This window comes from Eublepharis macularius, chromosome 5 (genome assembly GCF_028583425.1).
Source record: "Eublepharis macularius isolate TG4126 chromosome 5, MPM_Emac_v1.0, whole genome shotgun sequence".
NCBI lineage: Eukaryota > Metazoa > Chordata > Lepidosauria > Squamata > Eublepharidae > Eublepharis > Eublepharis macularius.
Genome location: NC_072794.1, coordinates 20,878,652 through 20,896,102, shown reverse-complemented (window position 1 = coordinate 20,896,102; position 17,451 = coordinate 20,878,652). Strand labels below are relative to the sequence as shown.

At 47.9% G+C, this 17,451-nt stretch overlaps 1 protein-coding gene across 1 annotated transcript; it reads left to right on the top strand.

Moving 5' to 3' along the window:
- The first annotated feature begins 13,553 nt into the window (after positions 1–13,553).
- TIMM13 (translocase of inner mitochondrial membrane 13) lies at positions 13,554–16,409 on the top strand. The gene is made up of 3 exons (XM_054981335.1): positions 13,554–13,695; positions 15,662–15,730; positions 16,126–16,409. Exons 1-3 carry the CDS (start codon positions 13,585–13,587, stop codon positions 16,222–16,224), a joined length of 279 nt encoding a protein of 92 aa, XP_054837310.1. The 5' UTR covers positions 13,554–13,584; the 3' UTR covers positions 16,225–16,409.
- The last annotated feature ends 1,042 nt before the right edge of the window (positions 16,410–17,451 follow it).

Sequence of the window (17,451 nt, the reverse complement as noted above, 5' to 3'; positions counted from 1 at the left end):
CTTTTTCCACCCCCCCCTTTGTCCCTTCCCTCTCCCCTTTCCTTGTGATAGTTTTGTGTAGTGTTTTGTAGCTATGAAAAATAAAAAATTTATTAAAAAAAAAAAAACAGAAAGGGTCATGATGGGACCAAAACTGCAGAAGACCCCAGAGCATCTAAACTGAGCACAGAGATTTCATTCACTTGACCCATTTCGATTCCACAGAACTCCACGGGGCACTCAAGAGGTTCCCAGGCCACAGTTGCGTCACAGTGACATTCTGTGTAAAGCAACCAAACAAGCTCCCAAGTTTCCGTGGTGGAAATCACAGAAAACAGCAGAGATTACTGCATTCAACCAGGCAACCGTGTTCAGAAATAAAACAAAATGCCGTCACCAAAATCAGAACAGAGAAAGCTGAATAAAGCGGAACGCCTGGATACAAGCCACAAAGTACCCAAAAGTGCAAACAGCTTCTGTTCGCAAGCAGGGCTTTTGTTCCACTCAGCAGCAAGAACTAGTAAATATGTAGTTTTGAATAAATAAATACATACATACATACTCAACCACAATCTATTACACGAGGCTTCCAACACGACCGTTTCTTAAAATAGAATCTTGGGAGAGTGAAAGAGACCCGTCTCAGCTCCCATTTACCTGAACTCCATCTGCACCCAGAAAGCGATTTCTAAAGACAGGCTTCCCACGGTTCTCTAATACCGATTTTCATTCATGGGCCACTGGGGGCCTGTTTGTAGCACCGCACTTTGCCATTTAGCCATGCACCAGCCCCTTGGGTAGAGCACAGCGATCTCCTCCAACCAGCCTACCCGATAAGCATCGCTGAGCGGCAGTTTTAACCTTACTCCATACAATGCCAGCACCCTGCACCCAAAGAATGTGCACAGACTTTTAATTTTTTTTTTAAATCTGCAATCCATACTGCAGAAGCTGTACACTCTTTTGGGAGGATTTGAAAACCAGAGGGAGGCAGGCATTGTCGGGGGCCTAGACGCTGCCAAAGAGTTTCAAGCAGGAATATGCCTGCCGGAGCATTCACCGAAAATGTGATCAAAATCAGAAACTGTTATACCAAGAGCAACCCCCCCCCCAAAAAAAACCCAGGTCTGACTGCAGCCCTGGAGCAAGTAGAGCCAAGCATCCCCCTGTGGGGCTGGCAGCCCCTCTTGGCGATGAAAACAAGTGGGTACAGCCTACATCTGTTGCCCTCCACCGATAGGGTCTGAGGGACTAACAGAGGTAACAGGGCAAATGTTTGCATGGACTACAGCCCACTTCATCAAATGAACAGCTTGTCTGCAGTTGGCAGACACCATTTATTTATATATATACACACAGACATAGAGAAATAACTGTCGAATGTGGGGTCGAAAGGACACATAATGCAAAAGCTAGAACACACTACATTTTTCCCCCTCCACCACCTGTGCTACCAGCATTTCAAGGCCGTTCGACCCAACTGTGTGCACTCTCTCTCTCTTTGGTTATGTGTGTTTGTGTGTGTTGTCAATTGAGGACACACTTTATTCAGCTGACAAAGCCGGCTCCACTCCAGCTTCTGCCACAATAAATCTGTTCCTCTTTAAGGAGCCAGGAGACTTTTTGCTGTTTTCACAGCAAACAGGCTCTTCTGGAATTGAGTACTATCCAAACAGAGAATCTCTTGGTTTCTGCAGAAAAGATGAGTGGAGGATGATTCACAAACAGAACCCAGGAGATCTGCATCTTCTCTACCCCCCACCCCCCACCCCAATACCATGTTCACTGGATCACAGCATAATGTGTTGAACAACCATCTGTGAAAGCAGAGACCTGGCATTTGGGCCTGTCAAAATGTTACTAAGGGGGGGAAAATACAGCCGAGCTTGCCTGGCAGGCCCCAAAGGGGCCTTTGGACAGAAGGGCTGGATTTCTTACCTTTCCAATACAAGGCAGAGCTGAGAGCCTTTCACCAAGGAGATGTCCTTTCAGATGTATATGTTGGGGTTTACTGGGGTGGAAGGGCATAAAACATCTTTCTCTTTTCCTCTTTGGGTGGCTTTGCACCCAGCTCAGGGCAATAAGTGGGTACGTAAATGCAACCGCACCTTTCTGATGGATTTGGCCCGCAAAACATAAAGGCAGATTCCTCCAGATAAGATTGCTGTGCAGCTCATCCGCACAGTAACCCCAAGTAGGCTTATACTTGGCATTCATCATCCTGTTACTCTCATGAGCAATGAGAGAAAATCCACATTTCTTCTTGGGCATGCACGTACACCCAAAGAACTGATTTCTGCTCCCAGTCACCTAATTCAGCCTGTGAGGAAGATTAAGACTGCAGACTAAAAAGACGAACCACAAAGCACCGCAGTGTCACTCGCCCCCCAAACTGTTCCTTGGAATCTGACACACCTCAAAGTCAGCCTTTGTAATTCCTCATTTACAAAATCAGGAAAGGCCAAACTACATGGAATGCGACTTGGCACAGAATAAGAGCAGAAGGCGCATCAGCCCAGGATTCTGCTTCCAACAGTGTCCAGCCACAAGCAGGGAATGAAAACGTTGCAACCTTCCTGGAAACTGGAGACAAACATCCTGTACTCCACATTCCCACAAGCATGGCTCTGAGACAACTTAACAACAACAAAATAATAATAACAAAACAACAAAAATAACAATAATCTTTGATTTATATACTGTCCTTCAGGACAACTTAATACCACCCTCATTGTGGTTTACAAAGTGTATTATTATAATCCTCGCAACAATCTCCCTGTGAGGTAGGTGGGGCTGAGAGAGCTCTGATAGAGCTGTGACTGACCCAAGGACGCCCACTGGCTTCAAGCAGAGGAGTGGGGAATCAAACCTGGCTCTCTGGATTACCATCCTGCTGCTCCTAACACTATACCAAAAAACGAACCCTCCCCTCAAAGGAACACAAGCTTCTGAACCCAGGCTCCAGACAACTAGTACCAGGAGTTTGGATGTCCCTTTTGGAAGAGTGGAATAGGTTAGCAGAAGGGGGGACATTTGGGGGCAATTTTCTAGGGAGTCTTTCACCCAGGCTTTCCCTGCTTGCATCTGTGTGCCAGGAGAACATGCTCAGCCATTCTCTGATGCATACCTGAGTAGCTGTGGCAAGACACCTGTGCTGCATGCAAAAGGCGCAGGGTTGAGTCCAGGCGTCTCTTAACAGATGGGCTCTTAGGTGTTGGGAAATGACAGCCAGTCAGAGACAGCAGCCCTAGATGGCCTACTAGTTTGAGTCTACCAAAAGCAGCTTCCAAAGCAAGAATAAGGTCCTCAAGTGAAGGGCTGCCAAGCTCCAGGTGAGTCCTGGAGATCTCCTGAAAACTCTGGACAACAGAGATCAGTTCCCCTGGAGAAAATGGCTGCTTTGAAGGGTGGGCTCCACGGCATTATACCCCACTGGGGTCCCTCCCCTCTCCACACTCTACCCTCTCCAGGTTCCATCCCCCAAATCTCCAGGAATTTCCCAACTTGGAGCTGACAACCCAAGCCAGAGACTATTTGGGGTTCAAGCACCGTGCCCCAAATCTGGAAGATGCTTTCCAATGGCCTCTCAAAGAGTACAATCTTATGCAAAGCCACTCCAGTCAAAATCTACTGATTGCAATGAGATTACTCTGGAGTAAATTTGCAGAGGCTTGCCCTGAAGAGGAGCCAGACTGGTCGCCCTCAGGCTGCCCAAGGAGATTCCATTCCAAGCCAGATATCTCACCCCCAACTTGGGAGGGGCTCTTGCTTCTGGGGTCTTCCCCCGACGCCTCCTCCTCTGCAACCCCCTGCAACTCTGCCTGCTTCGTGAGAACGCACCCTCTCCGGACGGGCGGCTGCTTCCTCCGGGCTCCCCAGATTCAAGACCAAGCCTGGGAGAGACAGGCGGGTCCTCGCGGTTAAGGAGCCAGGCAGGCAGTGCGGCCACCCCTGGGCTCGCCTTCTGCTTTGCCTCCCCACGTGCAAGTCCCTCCGGAGCCCAGCCAAGAGCAGAGGCGCTCTTGCCCGCAAAGCGCTCGTTCACACGCACACGCGAGGCACGCTTCCTCGGGATTCAGCGCTGGGGGCACGACTTCCTGAGGAAGCGGGCACCGGCTCGGGACCTCGGACACTAGGTATGCTGCGGACTCCGGGCGGGCTTCCGCTCGCACGCCAACCCGGCGCCGGCGCGTCCAGACGTAGCCCCCCGGACACGCGTGTCCGTCCCTCTCCCGCCCTCCCCAGCGCGGCCCCGCAGCGCCCCTCACCGTGGCCGGCCTGCGCGGCTCTCCATCCTGCCGGCGGGGCTCCTCTCCGGCGGCTTCCTGCCCGGCCGGCTCCCTGGCGCATCGGCGGGGAAGGGGCGGCGGCGCCTGCCGGGCTCCTCGCCCCCCGCGCGCCCCCGGCCGCAGGTGCGCCTCCGCGGGCAGCGGCCGAGCGCGCCCCGCCTCGCTCCCGAGAGCCGCGACCGCGCCCCTGCGCGCCTCCTCGCGAGTAAGCCCCGCGCCTTGCAGCGTCCCTTGCGCCCGAGGCGCCCCCGGGGAAGCCCCGCCGAGCGGATGGGAACGGCGGCAGCCGGGGAAGAGCCGCGGCGCCCAGCCTTTCGGCGCGCTTACTGCGAAGGGCGTTCGGCGGCGCTGCCGTCTGAACGCTCCAGCCTCGCTGGAGGCACTTCAGACGCGCCGGCGGCCGTGGAAAGGCTGCGCGGGATCGCGGCGGCGGGAGGAGACGCGGCCTCGTGGCTCTTTTCCTGGGAGTAAAGGCCGCTCCACGCTGGGACTTGGGAGCTGGTTTAAAGGAAAGGAGGACCGTGATGAGAAGGGGCGAGGTGCCCTTGGGGTGGGGGGCGGCTGGCAGGGACCGGGCGTGTGTGTAAAAGCTGAGATCTATCTAAGACAAGAGGATCTCCCAGCGCTTATTTGTTGCTTTGGAAAATGAATCCCCCCCTCCACTGAGCTTTGCCCAGGAGGGCACATGACTGCCTTATTTGTCCATCGAAGTAGCTGCTGCCTCCTCTGACTGGTACTTTCCACAGTGGCCTGCTTCTCCACTGAGCCATAAACCTGCTTTTAAGTTACCTTATCTAGTATCAGACTATTAGAATTTTAGTATCAGAATTTTAAACTGGAGATGTCAGGAACCGAACCTGACACTTTCCACATGCCAAGCGGGTGCTTCTCCACTGAGCCATGGACCCTCATTTAAGTTGCCTTACCTAGTATCAGACTATTAGAATTGTCTCCTCTGATGGCATCAGCTGGTCTCCAAGGTCTCAGGCAGCGGGTCTCTCACCACCTACTACCTGATCCTTTTAGCTGGATATGCCGGGGATTGAACCTGGAACCTTCTGCATTCACAGGGAATGCTCTACCACCGAGCCACGGCCCCACCCAAGCAGCTTGCTGAATGAATGCAATAAGAAACCATTCATCAATTCCCACATACAAGTTTCTTTGCAGACAAACCCTCCAGTACAGTTGACACATCCATTTGCTTGTCTCATCGATACTCACAGCAAAAAATAAAAATAAAAAACTCTGCATATAAAAATCCGGACCATAACAGCAGAGCGATTTGGTTTGAAAGTTACAGATGAACCCAATGAAATATTTATCTCTCTGCAAACTTAAATCCTGACACCTAGCTTCCATAAATAACAAATGAAGGACGACCTTTAAAATGTTCGTTATTGAAATAACAGCAGCAAAAATTAGCATTTTGTCAAGGCTGCTGTTTGGTGTGGCTGTTGTAGGTTACTTGTTGTAGGCGGGGAGGATGGAGGGTAAATTGGGCGGTGGGGCAAAGATGGCAGAATGATCTTACAGGAATAATAGGTAAATGGTGGCTTAGCTTTTGCAAATATATTTTTGAACTATCAGCCATTCAGCTGTCCTGAGGCCAGTTTTTTTAAAGATAAAAACCAAGCTATGTTGCAGACTACGCTGACTCGAAAATCCCTTGGGTATTCCACAAACACAGGATTTAATTTTTTTAAAAAATACAAAATCCAAGATACTGCTTCAGTGTTAGTTATTCTCAGAGGTTTATTAAAAAGCATTCAAAGACCTATTTCATTATAAACTGATTTGCCGTATATAAATGAAGATCTTTTTCTTGGTAGCGAAGCATGAAATTGGATTAAATATGACAGTCAGGTTGTAGTGGTGCCGCTGTGGGTGGAAGGGTGCATATCATAGAATCAAACCGAAGAGAAAACAAGGACTGGAAACTCACCATGGATTCATATAGAATAGTAATTCAGATAAAATATTTATCAACTAGGAGGGTTTATTTCCACAATGAAGTTAAAGAACCACTTTTGAACCGTTCATAACAGGATGATACAGAAGCGTTCTAAAAAATATTTGTTCATGCTAAAGAGAAAGAAGCCGTCTCAAAATCGTTTTAAATTTTCATGGAGTGAAATGGTTGGGATTCTCTTAACCGGCATTCATAAACCAGAATCAAATCACATCTTTAAAAACTTCACAATCTCTTCTTCCAGCATGGGCCTTCCTGGAATGGAGCCCACTTCATGTAGCCGGTCTTGGGCAGACATTTATATATGAGGTTATGGGGGGTGGGGGGGGGAATCAGGGTCAATGTAGGAATACAAGGTAAGATTTAATGATGAATAAGTGAAATACCGAGAAAAACACAGAGACCATTCATAATTGCAGTCATTGGCCACTTCTCTGGTTTTGCTAAGCCGGTAACACCAGAAAACCCTGTAGAAACCAACTCTTACTTAGATTATTAGCATTTACGGTGACTAAGGAATCCCAAGTCCCTGTTCAGCCCTGGGGTAATAATGTATGGAACCTCTTGATGAATCCTACCTCCGTCCAATTGGCACGTAACCTTCCTTCCACAGACTTCACGCTCCCTGCCTCTCCACTCTAGAGAAAGCATGACAAGGTCTTACAGTTTCAGGTGGGTAACTGTGTTGATCTGCGGTAGAAGAGTAAGATTTGGGTCCAAGAGTTGATCTACTGAACCGCCAAGCTATTATATTGTCAGTATCTGAGGTCACAGAAAATCGGTGGCATTTACAAAATAAATTAGGCCACTCATTGGAAAGGCAGGGCACTTCAAGCGGATTTTAAAAATATATATATTTGGTGGGCGAGCTTGAAAATAAAGCCCCTTTACCGAAAAAGCTGCCCTGAAATCCTGCAGCTGCTTTGAAAAGGCATTTCTTTTTAACCCCAGTTGTAAATCACAAAGGGCCACCTAAGTGGAGTCTTGGATTAGGCCCAGTTGGAATTGGCTCAGAATTTAACGGCTACGAAAACAGCAAGTAAATGATGCAGGACTTGAACAGCCACGACATCAGAATCACTTGAGGGCTGCCAGGAAATTGCAGAGGTGGAAAATCATTCCAAATGTGTGAAAAAGAGGAGAAAGAAAAACCAGACTGACCTCTGGGGGGGGGGATGCTTGCCCCTATCCTATATTAGATTGCTCTGATTAACCGCACAATCCTCTTGGTACACCCACTAAAATCAAGCACCTGTTGCCTATTTGTTGGGCAGCTGTTAAATTAATCTTTTCAGGCAGCAACCATTGGGATTTGGCTTGTTTGTGTACGCTTGGATTTCCAAAACTTTATTGGGGAGGGGAAAGGAATTTTATTCGTTTACTTCCTCCTTCATTTATGTTCCCTGTTAAAACTCAAGGCAAATCACAAGGAAAAAGAGGTTAAAAGTATTATAAATAATGCTTTTTACCTTTTTTACCAATTGGGGTCCCAAAGCAGCTTACAAGGTTCTCCCTGCTTCCATTTATCCTTACAAAAAACCCTATGAGGTAGGCTAGGCCGAGAGTGGATAACTGGCCATAGGGTTGCAGCCTCCAGGTGGTGGCTGGAGACCTCCTGGAATTACAACTGATCTCCAGGCCACATAGATCAGTTCACCTGGAGAAAATGGCCGTTTTGGAAGATGGACTGTATGGAATTATGCCATCTCTAGGCATCACCCCCGAAATCTCCAGGAATTTCCTAAGCTGGAGATGGCAACCCTAGGCCCAAGTAACCAATCAGCCTCCCGTGGCAGAGTGGGGATTCAGCTTAGCTCTGTCAAATCTTAGACCAGTAGCACCTATAAGACTAACAAAATTTGTGGTAGGGCACGAGCTTTCACGAGCAACACCTCACTTCTTCAGATACTGAAGCTTTTGTGAGCTGTGGCTCACGAAAGCTCTTATCCTACCACAAATTTTGTTAGTCTTATATGTGCTACTGGACTCTTGCTCTTTTCAACTGCTACAGACAGACAAACACGGTTACCCATCTTGATCTAGATCCTAGACCAACACTAACTACTACGCTGCACTGGCTTTCACGATAAATACAACCCAGAAAGTTAGAGATCATTGCACTGAAAACACAGTACAATAAAGCAGGCATTACAAGCTCTGTGGAAGGTAGCTGTGCAAATTCAGGAGCAAAATGCCGCTGCTCTGCTTTTAGCTCGGGGCAAGCAGCCACTTCACACACAGAAGGTCTTGGGTTCGATCTCCAGCTACAAGGCAGTAGTCCAAGGAAAGGCAAAGACACCCCCACCTTCTTCCTTCCGGGTTAGATATGCTCACTGCTACCACCATAAGTACATATGAAGAGCCCTGCTGGATCAAACCAGTGGCCTATCTATTCCAGCATCCTATCTCACAGAGTAGCCAGCCAGTTACCCTAGAGAGTCCACAAATGGCACAGTCTCTTGGAGTTGCCTCCTAGAACTGGCAGCTGTACATTTTGTACATTTTTAAAACCACCTGCCCTTCCTTCAAGAAGCTCAGGGTGGCAAACACTGGCAAACTCTCCCCCTTCATGCTATCTTCACAACAACCCTGTCAGGTAGGTTAGGTTGAGAGAGACAGGCTGGCTCAAGACCACCCAGTAAGTTTCGTAGCAAGTGAAGATTGAACATGGATCTTCTTGATCCAACATTCTAACCTCTACACCGCACAGGCTCTCGGAGGCTGACTGCCTCGGTATATGGAGGTTCCCTTTACTCGCTAGGGCTAGTAGCCGTGGTTGGACCTATCCTCCCTGAATCTGTCTAATCCCCTTTTGAAGTCTTCTGTGCTTGGGGCCATCACTACAACCACTAGCAGGGAATCCCACATATTTAATTACTCGTAGGTTGAATATTCCAGGGAAGTTACATTAGTGGTCCCTGGCCCCCGAGGAGGTTCAACCAGGGCCAAGGCTTTCTTGGCCCTGGTTCCAGCCTGGTGGAACTCTCTGTCTGTGTCAACGCTGGCTTATTCAGATTTGTTATCTTTCCACTGGGCCTGCAATACAGAGATGTTCCACCAGACATAAAGGTGACTGAGGTGGGCAGGCCACCCAGGTTTTCTGTATCGGCCTCCAGGGGGAGTGAATGTCCCCCGCCTCCATCTTGTATCCATCCCTAACTGGTTACCTTGCCCCACAGGTTGTTTAGGCTGAGTGGGTGTTGAGTAAGCGTGTGGCTGTTTTAAAATATTACGCTGCTATTGATTTTTTTAAATTGAAAATTTAAAAATACATAAAAGAGAATACACCAGTAACAATTCCACAGCTATAGACAACAAAACGGGGGGCGGGGGGACGGACACAAGTAGATAAATGAAATAAAAAATGGTAATTTATCCAAAACACTGTAGCATCTTACAAATATACCTACTCAACAATAAGCCAGTTTGTACCAACTTTATTACATCAGATGCTTAGACCAGCAATAACTCCTTACATCTTTGGTGCTGAAGCCGATTTTCATTTGAAGCCAAAAAATCCGTTATTGGAGACCATGTTAAAATATATTGGTTCCACCTCCCAGTAGTTCCGCCCTTTGTATTCCAGCTGCAATCTTTGCCATGAGCATTTGTTCCCAAAGTTTCAAGTACTACAGGTACTTGCACACAATAGCGTAATTGCCACCAGGTCCCGTTTTGCCTTCAAAGATGGAGGATCTGTCCGGAAGTGCAATAGTATCGCTTCCGGAGTGAAGGCTAACTCGTATCCAGACATTTATTTAATTTGGGCAACTACCTTCTCCCAGAATGCAGTAATGTGTCTGCAGGACCACCGGCTATGCAGAAAGGATCCGATATCCCTGCAATTTTTCCAGCAGCGAGGGCTGTTCCCTTTATTAATACGACTATGTTTTTTTGGTGTAAAGTACCACCTAGTGATCTACTTAAAGGATTGTTTTTTTATATTAATAAGAACATTATGCTATTATTGATGATTTCATTCTACATTTTACTGTATGTTTTATAATGTTGTAATCTGCTCTGAGCCCACTTGTGGGGAGAGCGGAATAAAAATTTAATTAAATAAATAATAGATAAATAATAGCCTGTAGCAGCAAAATAAAACAGGACTCCCGGCAGTACTTTAAAGACTAACAAAATTTATTCCAGCATAAGCTTTCCTGAGTCAGAGCTCAGTTCACCAGATGTACTGTCGTGCTGCCGATCTTTTAGAAAGAAGACCCAGACTTGAGAGAAGAAATAGTTCCTTTTGTCTGTCTTTCAGTGCTTTCTACTTATCTAGGCAGGATCACACTTTCCTCATTGCCAGCACCAAGTGATGAGTGAGGAGCTATAAGTGACGAGTTACACTTGAATGGCAAGTGAACAGACTCACATGTATTCCTCCCTGTTCACTTGTGCTCGCACTCCACTCAATCACGTAGTGGAGTGCAAGTGAACAGGGAGGAATACATGTGAGTCTGTTCACTTGCCATTCAAGTGTAACTCGTCACTTCTAGCTTGGCCCCGAGTGCAATTGGACAAGGTGCGCCTAAGTGCTGGGCTGTGCGTGTGGATGATGCAAGGTGCAAGATCAAAGGCAAGGTTGCAGGGGAAGACACAAAGAAATGAGTCTCCTAAACTTCCGATATTCCTCTGAATGCCCCCCGCAGGGTGCTGAGTGGCTCTGCCTCAGGAAACATAGGGTGGAAAGGCCCGCAGGAGGAGGAACAGTTCTTTTGTCTGTGAGTGTATAAAGACCAGTCAAGTTGCAGCTGATTTGGGGCAACCTTGAAGGGTTTCAAGGCAAGAAATGTTCAGAGGTGGTTTGCCATTGCTTCTGTGTAACCACCCTGAACTTCCTTTGGGGTCTCCCACCCAAGGCCACTAATCAGGGCCAACTCTGCTTAGCAGCTGAAATATGACAAGATCAGGCTAGCCTGGGCCATCCAATCCCCATCTTGTTTGCAGGCTGGATATCCTAGTTGTGTCTGAAGCCACGTTAAGCATGCCTTTTCCTTTGCATGGTATAGAGGCCAGCAAGGAATACTGGACTTAGTGTGGAAGAGGTGATAGCAGCAATCTATTGTCAATTCTTCCCTCAAAAAGCCAAGACAGAGATCCAAACTGACTACACACCAAAAGGAGATGTTTACATTTACTAGCAAAGGAATGTTTTGGTTGCCTCCCCCCTAATTGCATCTTGTCCCTCCTCTCCTTCTCTCCCCTCTCCCCCCTCCTCTTTTGTATTTGACCAGTTTGTATCATGCATCTGACGAAGAGAACTTGATTCTCGAAAGCTTATGCTGCAATAAAATTGGTTAGTCTTAAAGGTACTACTGGACTCTTTTTGATTTTGAAAGCCAAGACAGAAATTCAGGTTTTCATGAATTCTGATCTTCTGTTGAAATTATATGAATTACATGCAGGGGACCTGCAATGACTTGCAAACCTGGAGCTTTTATCAGATTTGTAGAAAGCTCTGTCTTGTCTGTTCATTCCTCCAGTCTCTGGATTTATGTATCTACAGATCTAGCCACATTGAAAATTAGATAAACTGATGATTAAAAGCTTCCCTGTAAATGCATTTGTCTTTGGAAACAAAGAATAAACTGTCCAACATTTCATCAACCTCTCACCAAGAGCAATGGGCCATCTAAAAGAGAAACAAACTCATGAGTCATGAGGAACCAAACCACACAACAAACCTAGATGCCAGCTTTGCCTTCATATATACTCAAACAACACAGTCACAGTCCATGGTGACATTGGCGATACCATCTGGGACCATACCATCTGAGGAAGTGGCAAGCCGCCCAGCAATTGCCCGCCACCGGCAAGCAATCCAGACAAGCATACAGCAGGCGCACTCCTGGCAGGGCGCAATGTCACTTCCAGAAGTGATGCCATTGTGTTCCCACGCTTTACACAGGGCTGATCCTTTCAGAACTGGCCAAAATAGGCCCCCATGATGCACGGGAGCACTCTTGCGGGCAGTGCAATGACATCACTTCTGGAAGTCACATCATTGTACTGAGCATGTGCATATGAAGAGAATACAAAAGGTGAGTAATGGGGCTCCCACCTAGTAGACTGTAGGGACCTGGCAATGCTATCTGGGGACCATCCTCTTGAGCATCCTCCAGTGTTATATATGGCGTTGTGTGTCAGCAGTGCCCTTCTAATCTCTGCATTGGACAAGCAGATCAGTCCCTATACAAAATTATAGATGGACACCGATCTGCCATTAAAAATCAGTCTTCAGAGACCAGTGGGAGAAATCGTCTAGGGCACTCTATTGCTGATCTAAAAGTAACTGTCGTCATAAAAAAGAACTTTAAAGAGAGAATCCAGTGTGAAATTGCTGAATTTCATTCATCAGGATTCATCATGAAGCTCAAGTCTTAAGATTTTGGATTTCTGACTCACTACTGGTTCTAATAGCTTGCATATCCCATCCCTTACAGATGCTAATTGGTTTCAGGGGGGTAACCATGTTAGTCTGTAGTACCGGACCAAAATGTGAGTCCAGTAATACCTTAAAGACCAACAAAAATCATCAGGGTATGTTTTTGTGAGCTTTGTGAGACTCAAAAAAGCTTATACTCTGAAAAATGTATTGGGTCTTTAAAATGTCAATTACTTCAGCTGTATCTCTGTACTTTTCTAATTGGATCTGCTTTTAAAGTTTCCTCCTGCACTTTCCCAAATCAGATTTTATGTCAATCCTAGTTTGTGCATCTATCAATAGTTGGGGGTGGTCTAGGTGGGGTCCTCAATCACTCTGAGAGGACTAATTACTCTTTCGATTGGATTTTGTTTTAAACTGTCCTGTCTTTATAACATCCACACACCCCGTTCTGTTGTTTGCAGCTTTTAACAGAAATGCCTAATGGATGTACATTTCAATGCATCTAATAAAGAACTCGCCTCGATCTGATTCAGCAGCAGTTCACCCCTGAAATGCACCACACTGCTAAATATCCTATTGCTGGGGGCGGGGGGGGGGCGCTCTGAGTGATTAACAACAACCCTGCAGTGCGGTCTCTTCTTAACGGGTCCGGGGGGTTGGTGGGAAATGAGGCTGAGCGTGGCAGAAAACGACCTACAACAACCCTGCCATGCAGTCCCACTGGTAATATCTCCCTATTGCAAAGGAGAGGTACTCGATGCCACCAAACGGTACCAAAAACCAAAGAGCGCTCGCCCTCTCGGGGCTTCTTCCTCTGTCTTTGGTAGCACCAGCACTTCCGTTTCATACCGGAAGTTTCTTTCCAAGTACTGTTCCGTTCGCAAGGTGTGCTGGGAATTGTAGTCCCGCGGTTGCGCATGCGCCACTCACACGCTGGTTGACTCGGGACCGGAATGGCTGCCGGAGCGGGAGATTTCGGGTCAGGAGCCCGGCTGGATCCGGGAGTGCTTATGGAGCAGGTCAAGGTGCAGATCGCCGTGGCCAACGCGCAGGAGCTGCTGCAGGTGCGAAGAGGGGCAAGAAAGGTCTCTGCTGAACCTGAAGTTGAACCTCCTGCTCAGGAGCAGTTTGCCTCTTGGGTTTCAAGGAGGAGTCACCTTCATGCTTTGTTAGCAGGCTTTGAACAATGATGGCTAAATGGAGCTTCCGTGTTCAAAGGTTGTCTATCGCTAAAGGCCAGATGGGGCGGGGGCGGAGTAGACGAGAGAAAGCCACAACCTTCGTGTTTTTCAGGGTTGCCAACCTCCAGGTGGGGCCTGGATATTTCCCTGACTTACAGCTGGCCTTCAGGCGACAGAGATCAGTTCTCCTGGAGAAAAGGGCCGCTTTCGAGCGTGGACTTTGGCATTATACCCCACTGAGCTCCCTCCCCACCTCTCATCCCTCCCAGGCTCCTCCACCCTCCAGGAATTTCCCAGCCTAGAGTTGGCAATCCTAGTCTTGCTCTTGACCTGCATGGGAGAACCGACTGCCTGGTTCCTCTTAGAACCGTGATGAAGGGCTAGCTCATGGGAGAGAGAGTGGAATCGCTATGCCATTTCAGGTTTCTGGGAAGAAGTCTTTTGCAACAAAAAGAGTAGAGAATAGGTGACTACCAACAGCTGTTAGCCATGATGGCAAATTAGAACCTCCGTGTGCAGTGGCAGTCAAATCCTAAACCCCGAGGAAGGCCTTCAAACCTTCCTTATGGGCTTCCCTTTGGAGCCACGGGAGTGTACTGGTTAGCGAGTACTGGTCTAGGATCCGAGAGACCCAAGATCAGCAAGGGAAGCTCAGTCTGTCTCAGCCTAGCCTACCTCACAAGATTGTGGGGAGGATAAAATCGAGAGCAGAATGATGTCTGAGCTCTTGCAAGGAAGGGCAAGATATAAAAGGGTGTACTAAAAATCAAATCTTTCTGATCTTTCTTGAGAACAGAATGCTGGGCAAGATGAACTTGCCCGGGTCTGATCCAGCAAACCAACTTCCAAGGTGCTTAAAAACAAGTTCTGTTGAATTAATGGAGTGTTGTTGCCTCCCCCCGCCCAGCTTCCTGGACCTCTCACAAACATCTGCCCGGCCAAGGCCGTGCAACCTTTGGTCTGCTTCAATAAGGCCATTTTTTCCTCCTTTTCTTCAAACAGAGGTTGGGGAGAGGAGACGTACTCCAGCTGCCTCTTTAAGGGCAGGACATGGCTTTTCCCAGGGGTTGGGTAAGGTGTTGGTTCACCCTCCTGGATGCAGGTTTCTGGATGGAGGCTGTGCAGGCGTAAGTGCCCAGTTCGGCTTATGGGCCAAATATGTAGAGAGGTATGTGTGTCTTGTTAGGGCAATCCCTAAGGATCCGTGCCAGCCTTTCAGCTGTTCTGTACCTTTGAAAGGAAACAACCTGGGAAGGGGACGTTTTTGATCAAACAACACTTTGAGAACCGGAACTTTAACTTGAGCAAGATTCAAGACCAATAGCACCTTAAAGACCGACAAGATCTCCTAAATCTGATGAAAGAAGCTTGACTCTTGAAAGCTTACACCCTGCAATCCTTGTTGGTCTTTAAGATACTGCAGACCAACACAAATGGAGTGAAGAAGGTGCCTGCCCTTCAAAATGGCACCTTGTGGGGTGGTTTTCATTGCTGACCTTGTGGCAGCTATTTAATGCCCCATGGGTATGGTGGTTGCGTAGCAGGCAGCATGTCTGGAGCCTGCCACCCACCAACCCTCTACATGGCAACTGGGCAAGACAACAGTTACTGTGATTTAACACCCCTTCCAAAGGTCAAATGCATCAAAATTGGCTGGTCTTATGGTCTGACCGTTCCCTCTTCAGGCTTGTCTGGAATGCACAGCAGTATTTGTGGTGGTCGCTCTCGAGAGTGACATGTCTGCTTCATAAAGAAGCCACCAAAAGGTAGCAAGGCCACTCCGCCCTCCCCATTTTGTATTTGAGTCTGCTGTCTTCTTTGCTCCAGTCTTCCCCTTTTCTCCTTGCAGAGAATGACGGACAAGTGTTTCCGGAAATGTATCGGGAAACCTGGGAGTTCCCTGGATAACTCCGAGCAGGTGAGCCCTAGTAGAACGGAACCGCAGTGTTGACCCAGTTGCTCTGTCTGCTGCTGAGTGTGGTGTTCAGCACATTACGTGCCCCCTGCCTGGCACAAGGCTTTTGGCCTCCTTAAATGGGATTTGCTTTCCACGCAAAAGGCCCCAGGTTCCATTCCTGACATCTTTAGTAAGGAGAACTTGGGCCAGTCAGAGGAGATGGTATTGTACTGGATGGACCAATGGCCTGACTTGGTAGAAGGCAGCTTTGAATACTCATAGTTACTCCAATAGCAGAGGTTAGGGCTAGAGAGAACTGCACTTTCCTCCCCTCACCCCATGCATGGGCCTCCTCCTTGTTTCCCCACCCTAGCCCATTCCTGTATTTTGTGACCCGACTTCTTTTCTGTTCACAGAAATGTATTGCCATGTGCATGGACCGGTACATGGACGCCTGGAACACTGTCTCGCGGGCGTACAACTCTCGATTACAGAGGGAGCGAGCCAACATGTGAGGGGTCATGGCGGGGGGGCGCAGAGCTCCCAGCATGGACTGATCACAGGGCTTCTGCGCTCAGGGATAGGGTGTCAGCTGGAAGCTTGCATGATGTGATTAACCAGGATGGCAGTGGGACAGGACTGTGGATCTGCAGATGGGGCTCACAGTGTATGGCGAGAATTAAATGAAAGTTTGGTGTCACCTTCCTGCTGTCGTTTTGGCATTCCCTACTGGGGCAAAAGAAGCACTGCCTTCCAGTAGGGGCCAGGCTGCTGGTAAGGAAACGGAGGGAGGATGGCTGCTTCTGGCACCAAGAGAGTTCCGCGTGGCAGCCCTTGGAAGATCAGGACACACATTGGGGCAGCTAGGAGGAAGGGTCTGGGCAGGAAAGCAAGAAATGATTCCTAGCTATTAACATTCTCTCTGCCTGCTTTTCTCAGGTTCTCTGGCATTCCTTTCAAGAAGGTAGACTCCCCAAAAACATTTTTTTAGGTGGAAACCACCTACGCCTCTGATGTAATTTGTACCCTCTTCTCTAAGGAGGATTTAAAGTCTGTCTCCTCAGAGGGTAACCAGTTTTTATACTCTATGCTGGAGGGATAGAACATTATCTGAGGACGTAGAAGGGTTTTGTCACATCCGAGTTTGTAACCCTTCACAAACTCATGCCAAGGCGTAGCCAGTGAGAATGGCTGGACACTGACTCACATGCATTTGCCCCAGAACAACTGATCGGCTGCAATCAGATAAAATGAAAATTCAGCGTAATGCTGACTTGATTGTGCTGACTTGGTCAGCTGTGGGTCTAGACATGTGGGGCTGAGTTCTCTTCCACAGAGAGAACTCCCTGTATGTAGAAACAAGCAGGGGACAGAGAAGGCTAAACCAACCCCCTTTTCCCTTGCATGCTGATTTTCTATGCAAGGGCTTTCTGTTTTGGTACAGACAAGTGAGCATTCAGGGATAAGATGCTTTCATATGCAGGGCTAAGTGTAGAGATCGGGTGTGGTGTTCCCAAGTCAGTTTTCCGAACAACTTGTTCTGGCAAGAAAGATGGTCGAAAAAGAACATGTGTGTGTTTTTTCTGAAAACCAGCATTTCTTGAAAACCATGAGTTCTGGAAACTTGGATCTTTCTTTTAATGAAACTTGAGCTTTCCAAGATGGCAAATTCCGCAGCAGATGATTCTCTTGCACAGCAAGACTGGCACATGATCTCACACACACAACTTCACAGCTTCCAA